The sequence below is a fragment of the Pleurodeles waltl genome, chromosome 3_1 (assembly GCF_031143425.1).
Source record: "Pleurodeles waltl isolate 20211129_DDA chromosome 3_1, aPleWal1.hap1.20221129, whole genome shotgun sequence".
NCBI classification, from domain to species: domain Eukaryota; kingdom Metazoa; phylum Chordata; class Amphibia; order Caudata; family Salamandridae; genus Pleurodeles; species Pleurodeles waltl.
Window position 1 is genome coordinate 1,881,330,252 of NC_090440.1, and position 21,265 is coordinate 1,881,351,516.

General features: G+C 39.6%; 1 protein-coding gene across 1 annotated transcript in view; it reads left to right on the forward strand.

Annotated features, from left to right (window-relative positions):
- The window catches only part of ADAM23 (ADAM metallopeptidase domain 23), an 842,294-nt gene extending 824,924 nt beyond the window's left edge, over positions 1-17,370 (forward strand). The window contains exon 26 of the mRNA XM_069225976.1: positions 16,238-17,370. Coding sequence (XP_069082077.1) covers positions 16,238-16,283 — 46 coding nt within the window. The 3' untranslated portion in view covers positions 16,284-17,370. The remainder of the gene's footprint in view (positions 1-16,237) is intronic.
- The last annotated feature ends 3,895 nt before the right edge of the window (positions 17,371-21,265 follow it).

Here is a 21,265-nt window from a genome sequence, read left to right on the forward strand (position 1 = left end):
CACAATACTTCATTGCTCTCATTATTTGTTCACTTAGAATGTCACATAGCTATCACATGGCAACAGTGGGCTGGTTGAGCATACAATATTTCTTTTACTTATATACCACTCTGGGATTAATTATGTTGCTAAAGATGTCGAATAATTGTATAGCTGAATGAGCAATAATAAGTATTTGTCTCAATATCTATTGGACAGAATATTTTTACAACAATACTGAGAGGTGAAAGATTGAATGGTAACCTTATATGCATGAAATATTGCATGGTAAGTTTATATGCAATTATATACCCAACTCCACATATACACACCTATGTGATATGCGTGTACGTGATATATCTTCAAGGTACTGTTGGAAGGTGGTTTATTAGTAGGTGTGGGCAGGTACTCTTAAAACACAAAAGAGAGTGGCGGGAGTCATACAACCCCACACGTACTCCCGAGACAAATGAGCACATCCATATACCACTGGAAGTGTGGGGTGATCAAATGAGGGTAAAACTGGATTAGTGGACCCTCGACTAGTGGTGCTGACTCAGCGCGTAATTCATATAAGGGGCTGTGTGTAGAGAGTGTCTATGGTAGTGGCTGTGTCTACAAGAGGGAGTTCCTATTACGGACTATGTGGTCTCAAACACATAATAGTGTCATGCTTCATCATTTGACCACCTAGCCCCACCCAGGTAAGATAGTACTACCTGGGCGGACTCAACCTCTTTGTTAAATGAACGACAGAGGGAGTGCTGAAATAAATCTTAACTGGATATTTCACAGGGATCCAGATGAGGTGGGAATAAAATTACCATACACGTCACCTATCATGATTAGTTGGGTATTTTAATAGAGGTGCATGTAGGTAAGGTTAAAATTATGATTGGGACTCAGTTGAGCTTTAATGACTCACAGAGTCTAAAAATCAGGGCCCCTAATAAAAGTCATAATTTGAACCTTACCTACATGCACCCCTTTAAAATGACAACAGGCACCACAGCAGTGCACACCTAAGTGCAATAAACCCACTGGGCTTCTAACCCTCTGTGCCCTCTTACATACTAGGGACTTACATACCCATTACCATTGTGCCTCATTTGTATATGCTTTTAATAAGAGCACAGGCGCTGGATCTGGTTATCTGGTTAGCAAAGCCTATGACACCCTCAGAGTCGGAAAACCAGTATCTAGGGGTCACAAATGGAGGCAAAAAGTATGGGACACTGCAAAAAAGACCTGGTTTCTGATAGGTATGTAGATGTGAAGTTAATAAAAAGTAAATCCTTTCCTCCTTCCATGCAGTTACCTTTCAATATTTCGCTCCTCAACATTATTGTAACAATATTTTTCCTTGTCGATAGTCGTGATTTGATATTCCATGCCACAATCACCATAGAGCATCACACTTCAGAAATAAAATTACAGACCTTAGGATCCTCTTTTGAAACATTGTTGCTTTGTGGCTGTAAAAGGATGCAGCTGTTCCTTAGTCACCTCTGACATGATTTGCCAGAATTGCCAAAACACTATGCTACCTGCTCAAAGGTCCTTAGCTTAAATTGTTTTACATGCCAACAAATGACACAAACACCCCTACCAGATGTTGCTCTGTAGAAATATACACTCAACATAAGAGTCCTTACGTGGATCTTGTAATTACGTTTAGAAAAGCATAAGTTTAAGTAATCAGTTTGCCATCAGAGAATCATGATTCATAAAGCTAAAATGTTACTCCACATCTTTACTCTAGATAAGTGATCTCATAGCGTATACATTCTGGTAAGAAATTTCAAAGCTGAAATCAATCCTTTCAATGAAGTATTGTATTTTAATCTATAGGTGAAGTTAGATCATGTCAGGTGTCTGACATTATTTCTCAGTTTTATGTCTTTAGAAGAGGTTTGATAAATATTTAAAGGGTGCTTATATCTGCTACTATTCATACACACAGTACTGTATGAGCTAGCTTTTGCATTAATAAAAAGCTATGTGGGTATTTCAGCACTCATATAATATAGTATGGATGTTTTAGTATACATAATAGAGTATGCGCAGGTCTGCACCGCTTGCAGTTTGGTCAGTCACGTTTTGGGCACACCTAAACAGAAATGTGTCAATACTTCATGAGAAGCAAAACAAAGACAAACACTGAGAAGATGTGTTGAGTAAACAATAGTAAAGGTGCAATTGTTAAGATCAAATTTGAGATGCTTTTTCAGCAATTGCTTTGTATTTTTGATTTCTTTTAGAATTTTGTACAGAAACAATGTGTACAGAATGGCTATGTTTAGGTTATAACTGATGTTGCCCAATAAAAGAAGTAGGGAGAATGGTTAATTAACTGCGAGGCCAATCAAAGAGGGCAGAAGTAAGGTTAATTAATGGCAATGCTGCAGGTGCGTATAGAGAATATAATTGATTGAAATATAGAAAACAGAAAACCATTGTCTATTTGAGATAATACATTTGCGGTCGGACCCTTTCTCCATTATTGTCTTTGTTAGGAGCATTGGTTCAGGGGTCAGTTTAAAAATAGGGAGGATCTAGTTTAGGCTTTTTAAAGGTCTACTGTTGGATGGTTGCTTTTCTATATAGGGCATCAGATAGGTGGGTCCACTGGTGAAGGAGTCCAGGAGATAGATGCACCTGCATTGGGAGAAGGCACTAGAAAGTTTAGGAACTAGTAAAGTGAAGGGGTTGTTGGTTTGTACTCTAAGCAAGGGCGTGGGGTCGCTCAAAGTGGTGGGCTAAAAAGGTGAGGGGGAAGACTGTTAACAATTTTGAGAACCAGGAAATGGATCAATGATAGGCACCAATCCAGTACTTGGTGTTGGTAGAGGGTGGTAGCCATGGAATAAAAAATATTGGAAGGGAGTAAATGACAAGTTTGGGTTGTTTTTTGAGGAGTGAAAAGAGTAAATGAGGTGTGAAGGAGAAAGCGTGCCCAATAATGATATGTGCTTAGCACCAAAATCTGATGCCAGAATTGTGCCCAATGTCTGAAGCCATAAAATATAGAAGGAAGTAGGATCCACCAGACCTAACACAGAAATCAATTGTTAACTGCCTTCAGCCACATCCACTTGAATCTTATGTATGAATGAATTGGTTGTAGATATACAATGGCAAATATCCGTTCTCCACAAGGAAATGGATCTGATGTCACATGTGTAGTTAAGAATGTGACAATTGTCATTCAACAGCCCAAAAACACTCATCATAACTGATGGGTAGTGTCTAGACACCCCTTTTGCTATTACCTAGGAGGCCGGTTTTAAGGTATATACTGTCACAAAGAGGCCTTAATATGACTCCAGTCCCTAGAGTAATACACTTGAATCTGCATGGCCCCCTTGAAGTAAGTGTGCAGAAAAGCCCCTATGGTTAGTGGTGACATATCAACGGTGCCTGGAATTAGCGGATTTCAACTTATGACACATTGTGACAAATGTCTTGCCCTGTGGGGTAGTGGTAAGTAGAAATAAATGTCCCTTATTATATCGAGATGGATGATACTGTTCTCCGCAATTTAGCAGCATTTTCACTTCTCATTGGTATCAATGGGGAACGTGTGTTTGTATGAGAAAGACACAACCTGATGTTGATTTGTTTGCAATATTTATTGGATGGGATTTGAAAGATGGAAAAACAAGGTAGAGCAATGGCTTAACAAGGACATGTTGAGCTACGTATGGGATCTCAGATGCATTAATTAGAGATAACAAATTAGAACCCTCTGAAACAATGAAGCAGATTGCAAGATTTTGTGCACTGGTGTTTTTCAGAGATGAGACAGAATTTGTAAATTTGTTAAGAAAGAAATATAATATTTAAACATAGTCTGAATAATGTTATTTTGTGCCAAAGTTGAGTGTTTCAGTTCTCTCTCTGTCAGATCTGCTTAATAACATTTCATTGCCAGATGGTGATCTCCTTCATTCAAGCTTTGCTCTTCCTACTCCTACTCGTTGCACTTTACTGACTACATGACAGGCACTCAGCTACTTTGATAGTTCTTTGTGATCATTGGGACGTTCAAAATATGTATCATGACCCACTTCTCTAGTCCATTCCTGTGACAGAACAAACCATCAGTAACCCAAAGCCTGTCCTCATGGCCAGCCAGAAAGGATCAAGGATTTTAGTGCCTTTGATGAGGAAGAATGGGATTTAAACCTAAAAGGATTAGCACATGTAGTGAGGTTATTAATTCCATGTCTATTTTTTTCTCGAACGCTCAGCATACTCCTTACACCTTAAGCAAGCAATATATCATGCCTTTCAGACCTAACAATAGCAAACCAAACCACAACATGCAGCACATAATGCACAGCCATGAACTTTTATATCAGATACCAGGTAGAACCAATATGAAACACACCGTAAGCACACCGTAGGACACTGACCTATAATCATAAGACTGTAAACTACAACTGGTATTGCAACATCAATGTTGACAAGAATGCCAATGTAGTAACCAAAGAAATAACAATAGTGATCTTATGAGCCCTTGTTCTGAGTCATCCCTGAGCAACTCAAGTAAGTTCAAGGTGCATAATAATTATATGTAATTGCCACCTTTTGCCTCCTCCTAAGAGTAGATGAAGAAGACTGACATTAATTTCTGTAATGACCAAAGATAACAAGGAAAGCATCACTCTAATGAAATTGTTTTGTGGGTTCCAGGTAAATTTTCGCTGCCAGGAAACATTAAGTGAATGATCGACTAACTCTTCCCATTTAGAAGGGGAGAGAACAAAATCTGTATAGCTAGGTTGACAGCATGTATGCTTTGTTTGAACTAAAAAGTTATGTCTATGGTTATGAAGGTCAGTCTTCCTTCTTTGTACCTGCCAGAGTCACCAACAATCCTTTTTTCGTTGTCAACGTGGCATGTACATCAAATATGTGAGTGCTGAAGGAATGGCAATCTTCAGTATCCTGTTCCCGCTATTTGCATTTCATATATATTGAGGAATTTGGGACCCCTTTGTTGTCTGCCTTCCTCTTATTGGTTTTAACTCTGGTCTCCCTAATGTTTACAGTCCATAAATACATCAAACAACGCTTTGACTTCATGCACAAATTGTATCTTCTCAGCCACTTAAAGTTGCTGTTTGCGGCCTATACCTGTTGGATGAGTGTGCATGCCCCTATCTGCTCAAGCACTGCAGAACCTGAAGTGTTAAAGCCAATGAATATCAATGCTCACTAGACACCCACAACTGGTTTATCATTGAGCCTATTTATTATAATTTTGCAATAACTCTTAATAGCAGGGGTGCCAGATAACTTATGTATGACTATAAGGTGCTTGAGTCACACTGACCCCTCAGTGCGCTCCACCTGTTACAATGTCATGCATTACCAGAAACAGCAAGCAATCCTTGCAGAAATGTTTGAAAGACAATACCTGACATGTGCTACACATTTAAAAAATAGGGAAAAGAAAAAAGAATGGAATCTTCCAAACATTTAGACCATGCACTCATCTAATGGCAGATGCAGACAGAACAGTAAGAGCCGTAGGACATGAGTCCTGCTATATTTCCAAATGTCCAGAGCAATACATGAAAAAGTATGCAAGTTAGTTGCATAGCTCTTGAATGTGTACCTCAGTGTTCAATGATTTGGACGTTGGATGAGGAAGACTGAAAAAAGCCATCTCAATGTAGAATGCAGGAAAACATGAAAACGTGTATTAAGAAACAAAAGTGTATTGTATGTCTTTAATGGGGCCCAGGATACTGGGATATGAAAAGTAATGAAGACATTAGGACAGTAGGTTTTCAATCATTAACACTACACCCGGACCTCTATTGTTTTTAACAGCGGATAGAGACCGCTACAGGCAATATACATTAAGTGGTAGTGAAACTCGGCTAGCTCCCTAGCACCAGCAAACAGTGACACCCTTTGCACTGTGGGATGTGGGGTTTCACTATTCTGGGGCTGGTACAGTGAAAGGATTTGCTACCAATGGCAACGATGGACTGCTGTTGGACCTGACCCTTTCTACACGGTCATCCCCAACGGTTTTTGCCTTCACCCTCTCAGCCCTTTTTCAAGACTCTGCGCACTTTACCACTGCTAACTATTTCTTAAGAGCGTGTGCTCTTTCCCCCAAATGTGGTAACATTGGCTCTCCCCTGTCACCTGTTCAGCCTCAGGGTACAGACCATGGGCTGAAGATCCAGTCTCAGGATGTTACCCCTAGACTGGTAGGAGGTAGAGTGGAAGTCGGGTGCCTAACACCCAGGGATGTTGACCCCACTCTGAGAAACCTCAGAGGTCGAAAAACCCTCAGGAACCTCCTTGCAATCCCCAAGGCTGTAAGAAAGGCCTATCCATTGTCCCTGCTTGGAGCATGGCAGACCAATGCCAGTGAATGGTCTGGGACCAGTGGCTTCTGTTAGTTGCTGTCCTTATGAGTGGAATTGTCCTTTGGTTGATACAGAAGTTTGATCCAAGGTTTGGAATGGGTCCCATCATCTTACTGGCCATGTGTTATAATCTGCTACGCTTGTAACACCTCCATTGTTCTCTGCTCTGCTCAGCAAGTGTGTGCTGTCATGGAATGTTGGTGAGTGAATGGAGGAGTGTGATAGTTAGAGAGAGTGGGCTGAGCAGAGAGGATGCTGCTTCTGGTGGGGTTTCCTTATTAAGTAACATGTAACTTATCCTGCAACCTTTAAAAAAAATCTAAAACCTCTGGCTACCCGACCCCTACTTACTGAGTAGGAACCTCCAATTACAACACCACAGTGGTACTGTCTGCCTACTAGGATGCATCTGGGAGCAAGTTAAGTTTAGGTACTTCACAGATGGGGTCTACAAGTGAGGAGTAGGGTTCCCCAAAGGTCAGTCCAGTGGCTCAGGAGAACGAAGATAGAGGGCCGCACTCCATCTCAGTCGGCCTGAACTTGTGACTTTGTTCCAGCCCAGTGCAACAAGATAACCACAGTTGGCGCTTTGGGCTTCTAGGCACTATTTTCACTTAAATATTTAAAAGTGTACATCTCCTGTTCTACTGATTAGATTTGTATTTTGGTATCAAATACTATATTAAATTCTACTCTATTTTTTAAATTCATATGGGATTTTTCTTGTGTTGTGTTTTTACTTTATTGCTGTTTAAAGTGTATATGAATACTTTAAACATTACCTCTAAGTTAAGCATGATTGTTTTTGTGCCAAAATACCAGAGGGTTTTAGCACTGGTTAGTTTGGGGTTTGCTTGTGTTTCACCCTGACAGAGGTTGTGGTTCTTGCTTGAGTAGGGTTTCCCTCCCTCTCAACCAGGAGCCCCAATTTCCAACAATTGGTGTTCCACAGATTCCCTATACTGTGGCACACTTTGGCATTTGAGGAAGCTCCTCTGCACAGCCACACAAAAGTGGGCATTAGGTTTCAATCACAGGTCAGTTGTTGGAAGTGAGTATCATTGTTTGCTCCCTCTCTCAGTACAACCAATCCTTAGGGCAAATTCATGTGGCAGCTTTGCAGTAAGAGAAGAAGAACCTTTGCAGGAGTTGTGTAGTATGCCCTCTTAATATTTTGAAAGACAAGACTAGTGTTGGGTGGTAACTTACTCCGGCAGTCCAGGACTAAGGGGGTCATTACGGCATTGGCGGTCGGATACCGCCGCCCGCCAAGCGGTAACCGTCGTGCGGCCGCCAATGCGGCCGCACTCCCGCCGCCCCCATCACGACATCCCCGCTGGGCCGGCGGGTGCAAACCAAGTTTGGCGGTAGGGATGTCATAATCCCCAGGGCAGCGCTGCTAGCAGCGCTGCCCTGGCGGATTACATCCGCCGGGGCATATTGTGGCGGTAAACCGCCGGCCCCGGCGGTGCGACCGCAGCGCTACCGCCGCAGTCAAAATACGCCGGGAGGCACCGCCAGCCTGTTGGCGGTGCGCCCGTCGTTTTGGCCCTGCGGTTAAAATACCGCCAGGGTCATAATGACCACCTAAATCAGCACTTAAATTAGAAGACTAAACATGAAAGCAGTTTAGTAACATTGGATTCCTAATATTTTTGAAGAAAATAAAAAACAAACCTGAGAAATACCAAAAGATGTAAGTAACGGGTGGTGCAAGACCAGATACTTTGTTTCGTTTTACCCTTGGATCTTAGGGAATGTTTCATGTATAGATGTTTTCTATTTATTTCTTTTCCAGTTTTAAAGAAAGATTTGCATTTTCTGTGCCCCCTAGTCTTGACATAAACTTTCAGTACCTACTAATTCCATGCAGTGGGTAGTGGTCTGATCTGTCATCTGATCTGTGAACTGCTGCCTCGATTATGTTACTTTTTGAAGTATGTGAAGGCTTTTCATAATATCAGCTGAAACGCTCACAGAGAGAGCAGACATTATATGGTCTGTTGATTTTTGGTTTATTAAAAGAAAGCCCATACAGTTGCAGCTCTGCTAATACATATTCCCTTGTTCCCTGATGGGGGAATTACATAATATGGCTCTGTGTGTTCCGCACTCTCTACCGACATTTACTGTGATCTACACATCACAAATTAGAGTCTGGTGTAGACCCTTTTAGCCTTTGCATTTCGTTAAATTGAGTGATATTGAGTTATCTTCTAAAGAGGTTATTCAGCACTTTCTTCAAGGCATACAAATGTTTCTATGGAATGGTACATGTCCATGTTAAAAAAAAAATCCTATCCTAATGCTACTGTGAAGATTACTGTATTTTATTAAACTGAAGCTACCACCCTTTCCAAATTCAATTTTTTTAGAAAGAGAGTATAGTCACTTCTCAGTTATGTTTCCAACACATCATACTCAATAAATTATATTTTGTTGCATATTCGTCATACTGGAATGTTCTAAAAATGTATTTTTGAGGAGGCCTTGCTGTGTGCCTTTGTGGAACAGGTTCCATTTCATCAACTCTAATCACTTTAAACAACTCATTTTGTAATGTGTGCTCTCAAAGTCCCTAATACCACAAGCTCTCATTATGAGTTGCGGTGTTATACCAGTTCTTGTCAAAAAATGATTTCCAACCCTCATTGCATTACTTGTGGTGTTCAAATTTCACATTGACCCAGTTTTTTTTTTGGCTGGGACAAATTTAACTGCCAAAATTTGTATGAGGAAAAATACAAAATTCATTATTTTGTAGCTCGTAATGGGGAAAACATGGCACTACTGCGTCGTCCTCTTTCGGAACCGAGGAAACCACAGAGTGGTGGTAATAATGCAATGGGATAAAGCCACACTTTACAGTATCATTATTTCCCTGGGCAGTGTTAGACTATAACTCTGAATGAGGACCAGACATGTTACAAATGTATGGCAAGAGTGTGTGACTTGATTAACTCCATCTCTCATTTGTCAATATTTCTGCTTGGTTAGTAATCGGTCAGATCCAGAAAGCTGGCAGGGGATCCAGCCTTCTCGCTGCAAAGTCTGAGCATTTGTAAATAATAAAGACTGTGCTAACCGAGAGCTGAGGAACCAAATAAACTCTTGAAAGGAGCTTTGGTCCTACAGATCATCAATGGTGGTGGAAGGAAGCCAGTAGAGCTTGAGATGCAGAAGCATTTGTCATAGAGCTGACGTTATCACTGAGTTGAACTTTGTTTCAAGTTGTGGTATGGCTCCTAAGGACTGATCTACATAACATGTTTGGATTCCAGACCACACTGCCTATTAAAACAAAAAATTCTATTTTATAAGTGTTGGGACGCATGAATGAGCTGCAGCAACACTAGCACTGTCTCAGGAACAGAGATGTTCCCAGGTGAATGTACAGTTGTTTTGCACTTGACTTCACAGTCAACTTGTGTCACTCCAGCCAACTTCCACGTTCCAATGAACAATTCCCTTGGCCATGCTACGACCCTATTGGTCAGAAGTGGAAGGGAAGCACCTGTATGCTTTTTGTTCAGTACAATAATGCTGTGAATGCATATTTCAGGGAACTTTCAAATTCTTGTTATGTGTTTTTTTGCATGCCAACTTGGTGGCAGTAGTGGTGCACATGACCAGTGTTACAATTAACTGCATGAGTCTCTTGCTTGATGCCCCACATAAAGCCAGATTTCGGGGAGGTTGCACCTAACCTTTGCCTTGTTTTGTCTTACTGGATATTGAAATTAGAGTCACACATTCAAGAGGACTGGGCGCTGTTGCACAATGTGTTGTGATTTAGAGTTTAAGCCACCAAATGTCTTTAGAACAAAATAAGAGATTGGTTGAGGTTGTGATACCTTTCTATTGTTACAAAAAGTCTAAAATAGCTAAATATTGCAGATTGCAGCAAGCAAATCCTTGTCCAGTCCTCTTGAAAGAACGTGTGTCAGCAATATATATTTATATGTCACTGCTTTTAAAGGAATGAAACACGCAGCTGTTCCATAGTATGGTAAGGGTTCATAAATGAGGCAAACAGGTTGTTACAAGTGGTTCATTTAAAGGGGCTATCTAGTGAATTATGAAATATTGGAGCACAAAGTCCTAGCTGACATCATGTAACAAACGATCTCACTAGAATGCCTATTTTTGCTAATTGTTAGATGTGCAGGACTAGTTAAGGAGAATGACGATTCTCCAGTTATCATGCACAGAAAATATTGATTTCATTAAAGACTACGGAGGCTAACATCATGCAGTAATCTTTTACTGCTACCCCAACATGCAGCCCTTTAAAGAATACAACTACATCATAAAACATTGGAATTTTCAGAAAAAAATAAATATCCAGCTCAATCAGGACTCTTCCTCTTTTAAGCTGCGGCAAACCACATCCTCCTTCTCTGCCAATCATTACATTTAGTTTTCTGAAAATATAAAATTTCAAATTAACCTAAGAAACACAAACGAAAACTATCAAAGCATTCACAAAGCAATTAGACTAATCATTAAACCTATTTTTTCAAAATACATGTTTCTTGTTATTATTTCTTCTCAAAGGGTGACACGGATGGGATTATGTTAGCCTCCGTAGTCTTTAATGAAATCAAGATTCTCTCTGTGTGATAATTGGAGAATCCTCATTAAATTACAATACTAGAGGCTACCATTATGCCATCAAATGCTTCACAATTTACATGTTCTACAGCTCTTAAATAAAAGTTTGCAAAAGTGTTTGCATTTGACCAATCTGCTGATTTAAAAATTTCAGACAATGATCCACCATCCCAAAAGACCTTGCTAGTGATAGCGCCCCTTGAAGAATGTACTCCATAATCTTACTCTCATACATACGCATGCACTGCACTACGCATAACTTTTCGCATTCCTGGTAAAAAGGGTAAAATACTGATTCAGACATTGTTTTGGTTCTTTTCCAAATGTCACAATATACCCCCTTTGGGAGAATAAAATCTGTTAGATATTTTGTAAGCTTTAATGTCTGAAGCCCTTCTAAAAGAAATTAGACAAAGTAAGCTTGCCAGTTTTAAGGACATTTGTTTAAGGCAAAGGTAATCATTACCTGGTCAAGAAGTAAAAAGTTTGAAAACTAAGTTGACATCCCAGAGAGACTCATAACAAACCCTGAGTGGCCTTGTCAGTCTCACACTCTTCATAATTCGTCTTACTAAAGGGTCACCTGGTGTGTCAGACTTCTCTCTAAAAGGTCCATATGAATCGGACCCCATAAAGCATAGCATTAATCCATTTGAAAATCTCTGGATTCAACTTCCAATCACTGGAATCCCAGAGATACTTGGAACTCCAATCTGCGCTCACTTTCTGAAGTCCTGGAATAAATCCCTCTCTTAAAACAATTTTGTGCTCCCATCAAAAATACCAAATTCTCCTCACCAACTCTGCCAATGTCTTTGACTTTGAACCACCCAAACTGTTTATATAAGATAAATCTGTGAAATGTTCTAATCGAAACAAAACAACAGAATTTACCAGATAGTCATTGAAACTGATTGGTGCATTCAAACCAGCTAACATTTCCAAACAAATTATCTGAAGGTACTTTTCCTCTTTGGATCATTTTCCACCTGTTTCTAAATTGCTCAAGTGAGCTCTCCAGACTGAATTGTTGGCATCTGATTCCAAAACTATGTTGGACACGTTCCCAAAAATTGCTCTTCCATTTCAAGCTTCGAGATTCCTCAGCCACCAGTCTAGGTCTTCTTGAGCATCCATGGTTAGGGGAAGACAATCCCCGTACCATAGTCCTTTTCTCAGTCCCCAAGCTTTCACTCTCTGGAGGCCCCTATAATGTAAAGGGCCAGGTGAAATTGCCTGAATGGAGGATGACAGAAGCCCCAGAACATGGGCAAGATCCCCTAACAAAATGTCTTTCTTTGTTAGTACAGTTCTTTCTTCCTTCTTTCTCTTTGCTACCTTCTTCTGAGGGAGAATTAACTGAGAAAGACGCGTATCTACCTGGAATCCCCAAAAATCAATATTCTGAGTAGGAACCATGACAGATTTCTCTGTATTCACTATGAAACCTAGACTTTTTAGAAGCGTCACTGTCCATCTCAGATGATCTAAAAGCTCTAGCCTGTCCTGGGACATTAGTTAAATGTTATCCAAGTAGATGATTAAACAAACTCCCTTCTGTCTGAAAAAGGCTGCCACTGGATGTCGAAACGTGGTGAAACACCACTCGGTCGAGAACAGCCCAAAAGGCAGGCAAAGGAATTGTTAGAGGACGCCCCTCCAGTTGAAACATAAATATTTTTGACTGGCCTCCTCCAAAGGTATTGTGAAGTACGCGTCCTTCAGATCTAACTTCACTAACCAATCTTTTATCTGCAATATATCTCTTAAAAGATTGATGCCTTCCATCTTGAAATGTCTGTAGATCAGAAATTTGTTCATCTCTCTTAAATTTATCCCAGGTCGCCAAACCTTGTCTTTTTCTTTATTAGGAAAACTGTACTCACAAATCTTCCTGATCTTTCTTGATCTGGAACACAAACCAACACCCTTTTTTAGTAACATCTGAGTTACCTCTGAATTTATCAGTGACATCTTTTCTGCATCTGAAAGCAAATCCTTGGGTTGTTTCTCCTGAACTGGAATTTCGCAAGTTTCTTTCTTTAAACCAACAATTTTTTCTACAATCCAAATGTATTTTGTAATTTTTCCCAGTTGTGGGTAAAATATTTCAACCTTCCCCCTACTTTTAGCTGGGAAGAAACAATACTCACCATGTGTTCCAGAACCTGAAGATCTAGATCTTCCCCTTCCACTTAAGTTTCTCCCTCTCTATGGGTAAAGGTTTGTATGGGGGTGGAAACCCCTACCATAGACACCATAGTTCTTTGGTTCTTACATGTAAAACAGGGACCTGACGGCACCAGGGCTCACAGCCAATCCCCTCCTGTCAGCCCATCCAAAACCTCCTGGAGTGAAACACTGTTCTCATATGTGTTTGTGCTTTACTGAAGGCTGTGAATGTTGACACATATTTCGTCAAAGACTTCACAAAATTCTCTCCAAAGAGAAGCCTTTTTGAAATTCCCATGTCCTCTCTTTTGGACAGGCCAGCTACTTTAGGATTCATCCTCACTAGAACCACTTTCCTCCTCTTAGATACGAAGCAAGCATTGGCATTGCCTAACATGCAAATGGCACTTTGTGCCCATCCCCATAAAATATTAATATTTACTTTACCATTTTTCCCCTGGCCTCCTCAGTCATATCAAGTATACAAGTGGACCTAAAATGTTGAGGACCTTGTCATGGCACTGTTTTAGACATGTCTCAGTACCCTTTCTAAGGTCCTTTCCATACTTAAAAAGAAATATTACTAGCTGTGGATCCAAATTAGGGGTTTTGCAAATTTTATCCTCAGTAGAGGGTCTAGAACATTCCTCCCACAGTAAATTGCGGGTTTCTTTATCGGTTGATTTTCTGACACAAAGTCTTAAATATTTTGCAAAGTGGTTCATTGGCCACCATTCCGCACTACGTGGTTGTTTAATCATAGGAGGATTAAACATTTCTTCCCCAAAGGGGTCCTTAACCTCATTGGAGGTGGAGGCATGCTCTGGATTGTCATCCAGGTCTCCTAAAAGATCGCAACCCTCTTGAGGTTTAAAAACATATTCCACCCAATCCATGTCATCAAAGTCTGTATCATCTAAAGTGGAATTTAGACTGCCTTGTAACTCTTTTGTGCCATGAAGGTCACTTCTTTTCAACATGCAGCTGTGGGCAACTTTTCGTTGCACCCTGTCAAGGTGGCCCTTTCTTTTTGTGCTGCTAGAAGCACCACATTCTATTGTAGCGCAAAGGCTACCCGTGCCGTAGGTGTCGCACATCACCTTCTCAGTGTATTTTCTCTTCTGGAAAACCTTTCCCCACCAAAGGTTTCAGAGGTAGAAGGAGAATCCCCATCTGAGAGAGAAAAATATTTATTTTCTGAAGGGCGTTCCCGCTTCCACTTTGCTACGGTGGCGTCCACTGCCTCCCTTTCAGCGGACCTAAGTTCCTCTTCTAAACATTTTTTGATGGACTCTCTCATAAATTCAGCCATCCCTTGAGATTCTGGATTAGAGCCCTCCATTGTTATTCACTGTGGCTGAAAAGATGAGCTGAGGCTCAGGTGTATATATACATATAAATATATGTATATTTTCTTTGGTCAATCAATAAATGAGCCTTTAAAATGAACATAAAAGCAGACTAACCATATATCCCAAAAAAATGCCAACTAAGGCCAGCAGGGGGAGAGCTAAGATTTTTTTATCTTTCTCCGCAAGGAACAAAACAGCCAGCTGATACCAAAGCTGCCGCTTGTCTCACAACCATAGCGGTTGCCAAGTTACGAGTGTCGCATTGCGTTTAGCAAAGGGAACAGCAACGAAGGACTTGCTCCCTAAAGCAAACAAAGCTGATACCCTGGCAACGTCCAAAGATGCAGCGGTACCAAACCAAGAAACAAAGGACTTCCTTATTCAGAATGAAACAGAGTAGGGCACCTAGCAATGCCGCGAAAAAACGTGTTGATGCCAAGCGTCTCCTTCTCCTTTTTCTTTTTTTTTGTTTTAAATGTGTGAAAAAATAATTGTTTGGAGTACGAGTATGTATTAAATACTTATGCGTCTCGTCTCCAAGAGATAGTAATTATGGCCCCCATGGGCATAACGATTTATATCGCCGGAGATGAGAGCTCCAAACATGGAAGTAGCCTGAAAAGTCTAAAATAAATGAATGGCTCTCTTTATTTTTTAGGAATGAAATGAACGGTCTGAAAATAAAACCCAGAAATACACTTACCTAGCCCAAAAATAAATTGGAGGGGCATACAGAAAAATAGCTATACATTCATATATAGCAATTATATAACCATACATATATAACATATATAACTAAACTAAACCAAGCCAAGTTTAGACAACATGGTCTAGAGATGAAAGTTAAAAAGTTACTTATCTGTTCAGGAGCAGCAAATAAAAGAGGGAGAGGCCTGACTGCACTGGATATTCATTTTTTCTGAACATTCTTATGTTATATGATGTAGTTGTATTCTTTAAAGGGCTGCATGTTAGGACAGCAATAAAAGGTTATTACATAATGATAGCCTGTGGTCTTGGAATGACATTGTTTTTTTCCCTCTGTGTGGCCTCTTTGACTAACAGTAATCACTATAGCTGAAAAAGGAATGCATTTTAAGGCCTTGATGATCAAATATATTAATGTTCTGGCTCATGACTAGTACCCAAATCTAAAGGGCCTGGATGGATAATCTAAATTGTCATTTTTACCCATTGTACATTGGTCTTCTTTTGCCAGAATTAGAATCTGTGACTTTTATGTCTACACTGATTCTGTAGCTATGGTTTTCCCCAAGGACCCATTTTGCATGAACTACCAAGAAAGAAGTTAAAATGGCCATTTAAATGCCTTCAAAGATATTATCAAATATATTTTATTGTCATCACTGCAGTAAGGAGCCGACTTGCTCAGTTGGCCATGCAGTCAAACCTTTCTCCCTAATGAAGTTCCATTAATAGTTTCACCACACTGTCATAGAGTTCACATTTACTTCTCCAAGTTTCCTTCAAATGTATTACATAGATCGGTAAATGGTGTCCAGGTTGGCAGGGTAGTTCATACTGTGCCTAAATCCACACAATCTCAACTTGTTAGCTTCTTTGACTAGCCAAATTGGATTGCTAAGCGTTTGCCTCAGAGTGAGCTGATTACTTAACTATGGTCTCTTTCAATGTCTACTGTGCCACAATTACATAACTAATCGATTGTGTTTTTTTTCATCTTTCTTCGGTGCGCACTGGAAGAAATGTCAAAAAGAGACGGTACGATCCAAGTCAGTCTGGAATTTGATGCTGCTGTTGATGAAGAACGTGGCCCTTCTTTTAAGGACTCCAGGTTGGAGGCCGTGGCCACTGAATTCTGCACAGGATGCATTGGCTCTGCTGAAAATTACAATGCATGCCCTGGTGACCCCATATCTTTACTTCAGTGTTTTCGGTTGAGCGGAGGGTGAGAGGACACTGTCCTTTTTGGAGATAGGTTCATAAATGCTCACCCTCGGCCTTCATGAAAATAACAACACAAAATGGAAATAATACAAATGTTCAGCCTAAAACCCTTTTTAAAAAACAAAAAGTAGGGAGGAAAGATGTCACTCGCAATAAAACAAACAACAAGAAAACATTACTACAAAAGAAGCTGTTTTTCCATACCTTCTGGGGCTCAACATCTTCCAACTTAAGTTCGCATGAAAAGTTTTTTTTTTCATCGAGAACAACATATTGGCATGACACGACTTCTGCATTGAAACTATGGGTTAAAACAGCATGACAGAAATTCGAATGAAGATGCTTGCAAGCCAGACGCCAAGGACAGACAGCAACGTCATGCGTCGAAGTGTGGATGGAAATAAAATATGATCTTCAATGTGGGTGTGGGACCCATTTTTATAATGAGGCGTATATAAACTGGTGCCTAGCATTCACAGCCCATCCACTTCCAACAAGTGGTGCTCCAAAGGTCCCTACTTTCACCTCTTGTGCGCATGGCCAGAAGTTATGTTAGCCCACAACAAAGTCTGCATCCCAGAGCAATGTTCACACCGACCTTTGGGATCTCATAAATCAGAAGCTTCTTGTTGCATTGCAACTGTTGTTGGTCTCAGAAGAGGGTCCTATTGTCCCAGGTTACAACTGGAAGGACGCAGCAGACACCAGTTCTCACTGACAGAAAGATTTAATGGGTGAAATGTTCCATATGCACTGTATGTTACGCACGAGGCCCTCCGATTGGGTCTCTGGGGACTGACCTCCCCTTATTTTTCCCAGCATGTTGTATAGCTGATGCTCTGGGCTTGCACACCGAGACTGTATAGCATGCATCTACAGGGAGTTCTGGCACAACGCAAGTGAGAGCTGCAAAGTGTATGCTTGAAACCAAAAAAAAACACACATCCATTTTATAAATATTATATATAATATATATATATAATGTAAATGCATATGTATGTAATAATTATAGATACCTTTTGAATTATTTCTCTGCTCATGCTGAATCTGTATATAATGTACGAACAAGAGATACACTTGCAAATTAATCACTGAAGTGCCAAGCTCTATTATGTTGCTTGTTCATTTTCCAAAAATGGTTTACTTACATGTTTTGTATCTTCTTCCAACCCCTGCCCTGCTTCTTGTGATTTCTTTATTTTCCTCCATTTCTTTGTTACTTTTTACATTTTCTTACTTATTTTTTCTTTGCTTTTCATTCTAAACACTTTTACCCATTCTACGTCTCCCTTTTTAATATAATTTCTTGATTGTTTTTATTTCTTGCACTTTCAATTCATTTTCTCTTAAAAGTGTACCCTCTCCCTGCCTCTCTCAATCTCTCACATGTATGGAAAACAAGCTTAAGTAAGCCTTAAACTTTCTTCAAAGAAATGCTAAAAGCTTGAAATGGGCAACAACGTTTTCATCCGAACTGTTTCCCTGTGACTCCATTTAAAGTCCATACATTTTTTCAAGTTTATTCCAAACATGTTATCCACACTTGATATATTTTTTAACATAATGTCCATACTTAGTTCTAGCTTTCTGGTGCAAACACATCGTCATCAGTTTAATCTCTTTTTGCTAAATTGAGACCGTTACTGCTGAAATTTGCAGCCAGTCATATCATCATTTTAGGTTCCATTAGGTCTCGGTAATGTTAACAGAAATAGGGATTCATAGCCCTCTGGTAAACAAGGAAAATTGAGCCACCTGACTCTTGATTGGTGTCAAAAGACAGCTATAATTGGGGCGGAATAGTCTCTCATCCCCCTGGAGTGTGGTGCCTCTAATCCTGCTGCACTAATAATAGATATGCCCTTTAATACAATAAGCATGGTCTATGCCTTTCAGTTGCTAGGTCAGAAGGAATCCTCTTACTGGAAATCTCCCCAGTGTGGGGATCATAATTCCTCTACCAGTATATCTTAACAAGTCCTCAGCAGGTAGAGACTAAGATTACTTTATTGGAGCTCCACTCTCATTGTAGAGTACTTTATTGACACACTAATAATCATGGCTTGATTGACTGATAATCTCCAATCAATCTAAGAGCTCTGACACCATCTTGTGTAGAGTACTGATCCATTCCAACAAAGTTGATGCCACATTGAAAAGTTTTAGGCATCAATTAATTTGTTGACCTAATAAACAGTGCTTAATTTGTAAAATAATGAGTGTCAGTGTCCAAAGCTCTGATCTGGCAGTGCTATTAAAAAATGGTCTGCCAAACACCAGGGTTGCATAGTCATGAATTCACCTCAATCCTCTTCATTCCGCCACCAGACACTGCTGTCCCTTTATCACACTCTTGCCGGTCCTGCTTTCTCCCTTTATGCCAGGTTTTCCCTCTTTCTCTCCCCTCTTTCCCATTTGTCTATTTTTTCCTCTCTTGTTCATACTCAATATCTGATGAGACAAAATAAATGCTGGTCCCCAAAAAAGAACCACCAACACATACTAAGCACTTTTAAAGCTAAATGAGGATCAGAGAATTTGCATATCAACAAGATGCCAAAACTGGCTATCTTATCCATGGTTGAACACCCTTTCTGAAATACAATGAAGTAGGAAGGCGTGGCTTTGATCAATCGATCACTATTTCAACATCATAGCAATGATATAACTCTCGCTACTCACAATTCCTACAAAAGAGTATCCAAAAAAGTTGTGACTTTAAGAAAATGAAATGCTTGTTAAATGTTTAAAAAACATTATTTCATCTGATGGCGTTCAAAGTTTTCTTCCATTTTGCCCCCTTGCCTAAATATGTATTTTCAACTTTCAGTAGGAGGAAATCCATGAAATTGGTTGAGACACCTTTTAAAGTTGATTATGTTTAATTTTCTTTTTGCCAAACTTTTGTTTTGAACTTTAACAGGTAACTGAGGTAGTGTTAACTTCTTAGGCATTAAAAGGCAATTCACACACATTTAGGTCACCAAATGCCTATTTAGGGGATTAAATTAGTTTCCAAAACAAAGATATGCACATTTATGATTTTATGTTGAGAAACACGTCTTATCCATGAACAAAGCAAAAGCAGTCTCGTACAAATCTCTGACACTTTGTGCATTGTCTGCATAGACTATATCGTTCCTTGACAATAAAGTTTGTGTAACATGCACAACTCTTTCTTGACATAAAATATTAGAATATGGTGCAGTACAGGTAAGTCATTATCATGACAGGAAGTGTGAACAAGAAGCATTCATTTGCAGAGGATAAAACAAAACATTTTGTTATAACTGCACTCTGAAATTGTGACACCACTTAGCACGTTGTGGGAGTGGAAAGTATATTCCTCAACAATTTGATGTTTAATTCAAGCCTTATGAAAGTCTTATTTTTGTAGTATTGATGTAATTTTTGTTTTGTTCACTGATCAATCCTCATTCTACATTACACACGTTGCCACTTTTCAGCAGTAATAGCTGCTGAAAACAGGGATGTCATGTCTCAAGAACGTTAACTAAGAGAATCGCCCTCAAATGAAACTGAACTTCACTAGCAACGTTCCTTTTGGAGCCTTGCATCTTATGGGTGCTGCCCCTTGATATGAAATACAGCTTTGCAGTGCATGGCAAATTGTATCTTGTGCTCTATTTCATGGGGCCACTAGATAGCACCTGGTGTAATTGCCATGTTTCTAAATGACCCAATAAGAGTGTGCTAATGAGTTGTGTTTTGTGGAACGAAACATAAGTTTGCACTGGAACGCTAGTACTATGGTATGACAAAATGTTATTCCACAATTAAGTAAGCTTGTGTTTTTACTACCTGTGTAAAATACACCTTGATGCATTTCATACACCATTGTACACTCACAATACAATGTTAGCAATCAGACCACAGTGGTCCCTTTTTGCTATGTAAATAGAATTGCAGTTGTTGGTGTAAACCTTTTTGACAACCATACACCAGTTGGAATTCACAGCTTTACTAGAACTATATCTCGGTAGCAGAACATTTCATGATGTAGCTGCATCCGTTTTCCCGAGACTGTGACACTTGCATTCTCATTACATTTCCTTCTAGATATAAACAAGTATTACCTTAATCTTTTCTTAGCATCTCAGCAGCAGGCAACTACAGTGCCCCTTTCCAGCCGCTATACTTTTGCTGCATTGTATGATACACCATGACAGGAAATTGTAAAGTCAGTACATGGGCCATACTGGTATGCTGCATGAGTCCACAAAATGTAGTTTTTCTTCTGTATGAGCACTCTATTAGAAAGTTATGAACACTTATACACATAAATATGTTTGTGTGAGGTGTGTGTATGCGTGTGTGTATATATACATTATATACACACACAAACACACAAAAACACATATGTATGTATATGCTTATATATACATATGTATGTATACACCATAACTACAAACGTGTAGGTGCATGTTAAGAAACAAAAAAGACATAGACCTGGAGTTTAAAAAGTTTTCTTTACTATGCAAAGATGGGTATTGCACAACGTTAAAATTCAAAGACAAATGTCTGAGGAACTTTAAAAAAATGATACTTGAATTTATTTTTAATTAAAGGCTACCATGTTTTATAATTATTGTTGCTTCCACTGTTAATCTTCCTTTTTAAATACTCTGTAATTATTTTTTTAACTGCATTATTGAATGCTTCTCATCTGTTTTTTTGTTCAGTTTGTGGTTGACACTTGATTGAGAATCCCAGTGCCTGCCAGTGTATGGGAATGTCTACAATGTTCGTTCTGCTTCTAGTTAGATAGATGGGTTGGGGGAGGGGAAATTAAGAGTCTTCATG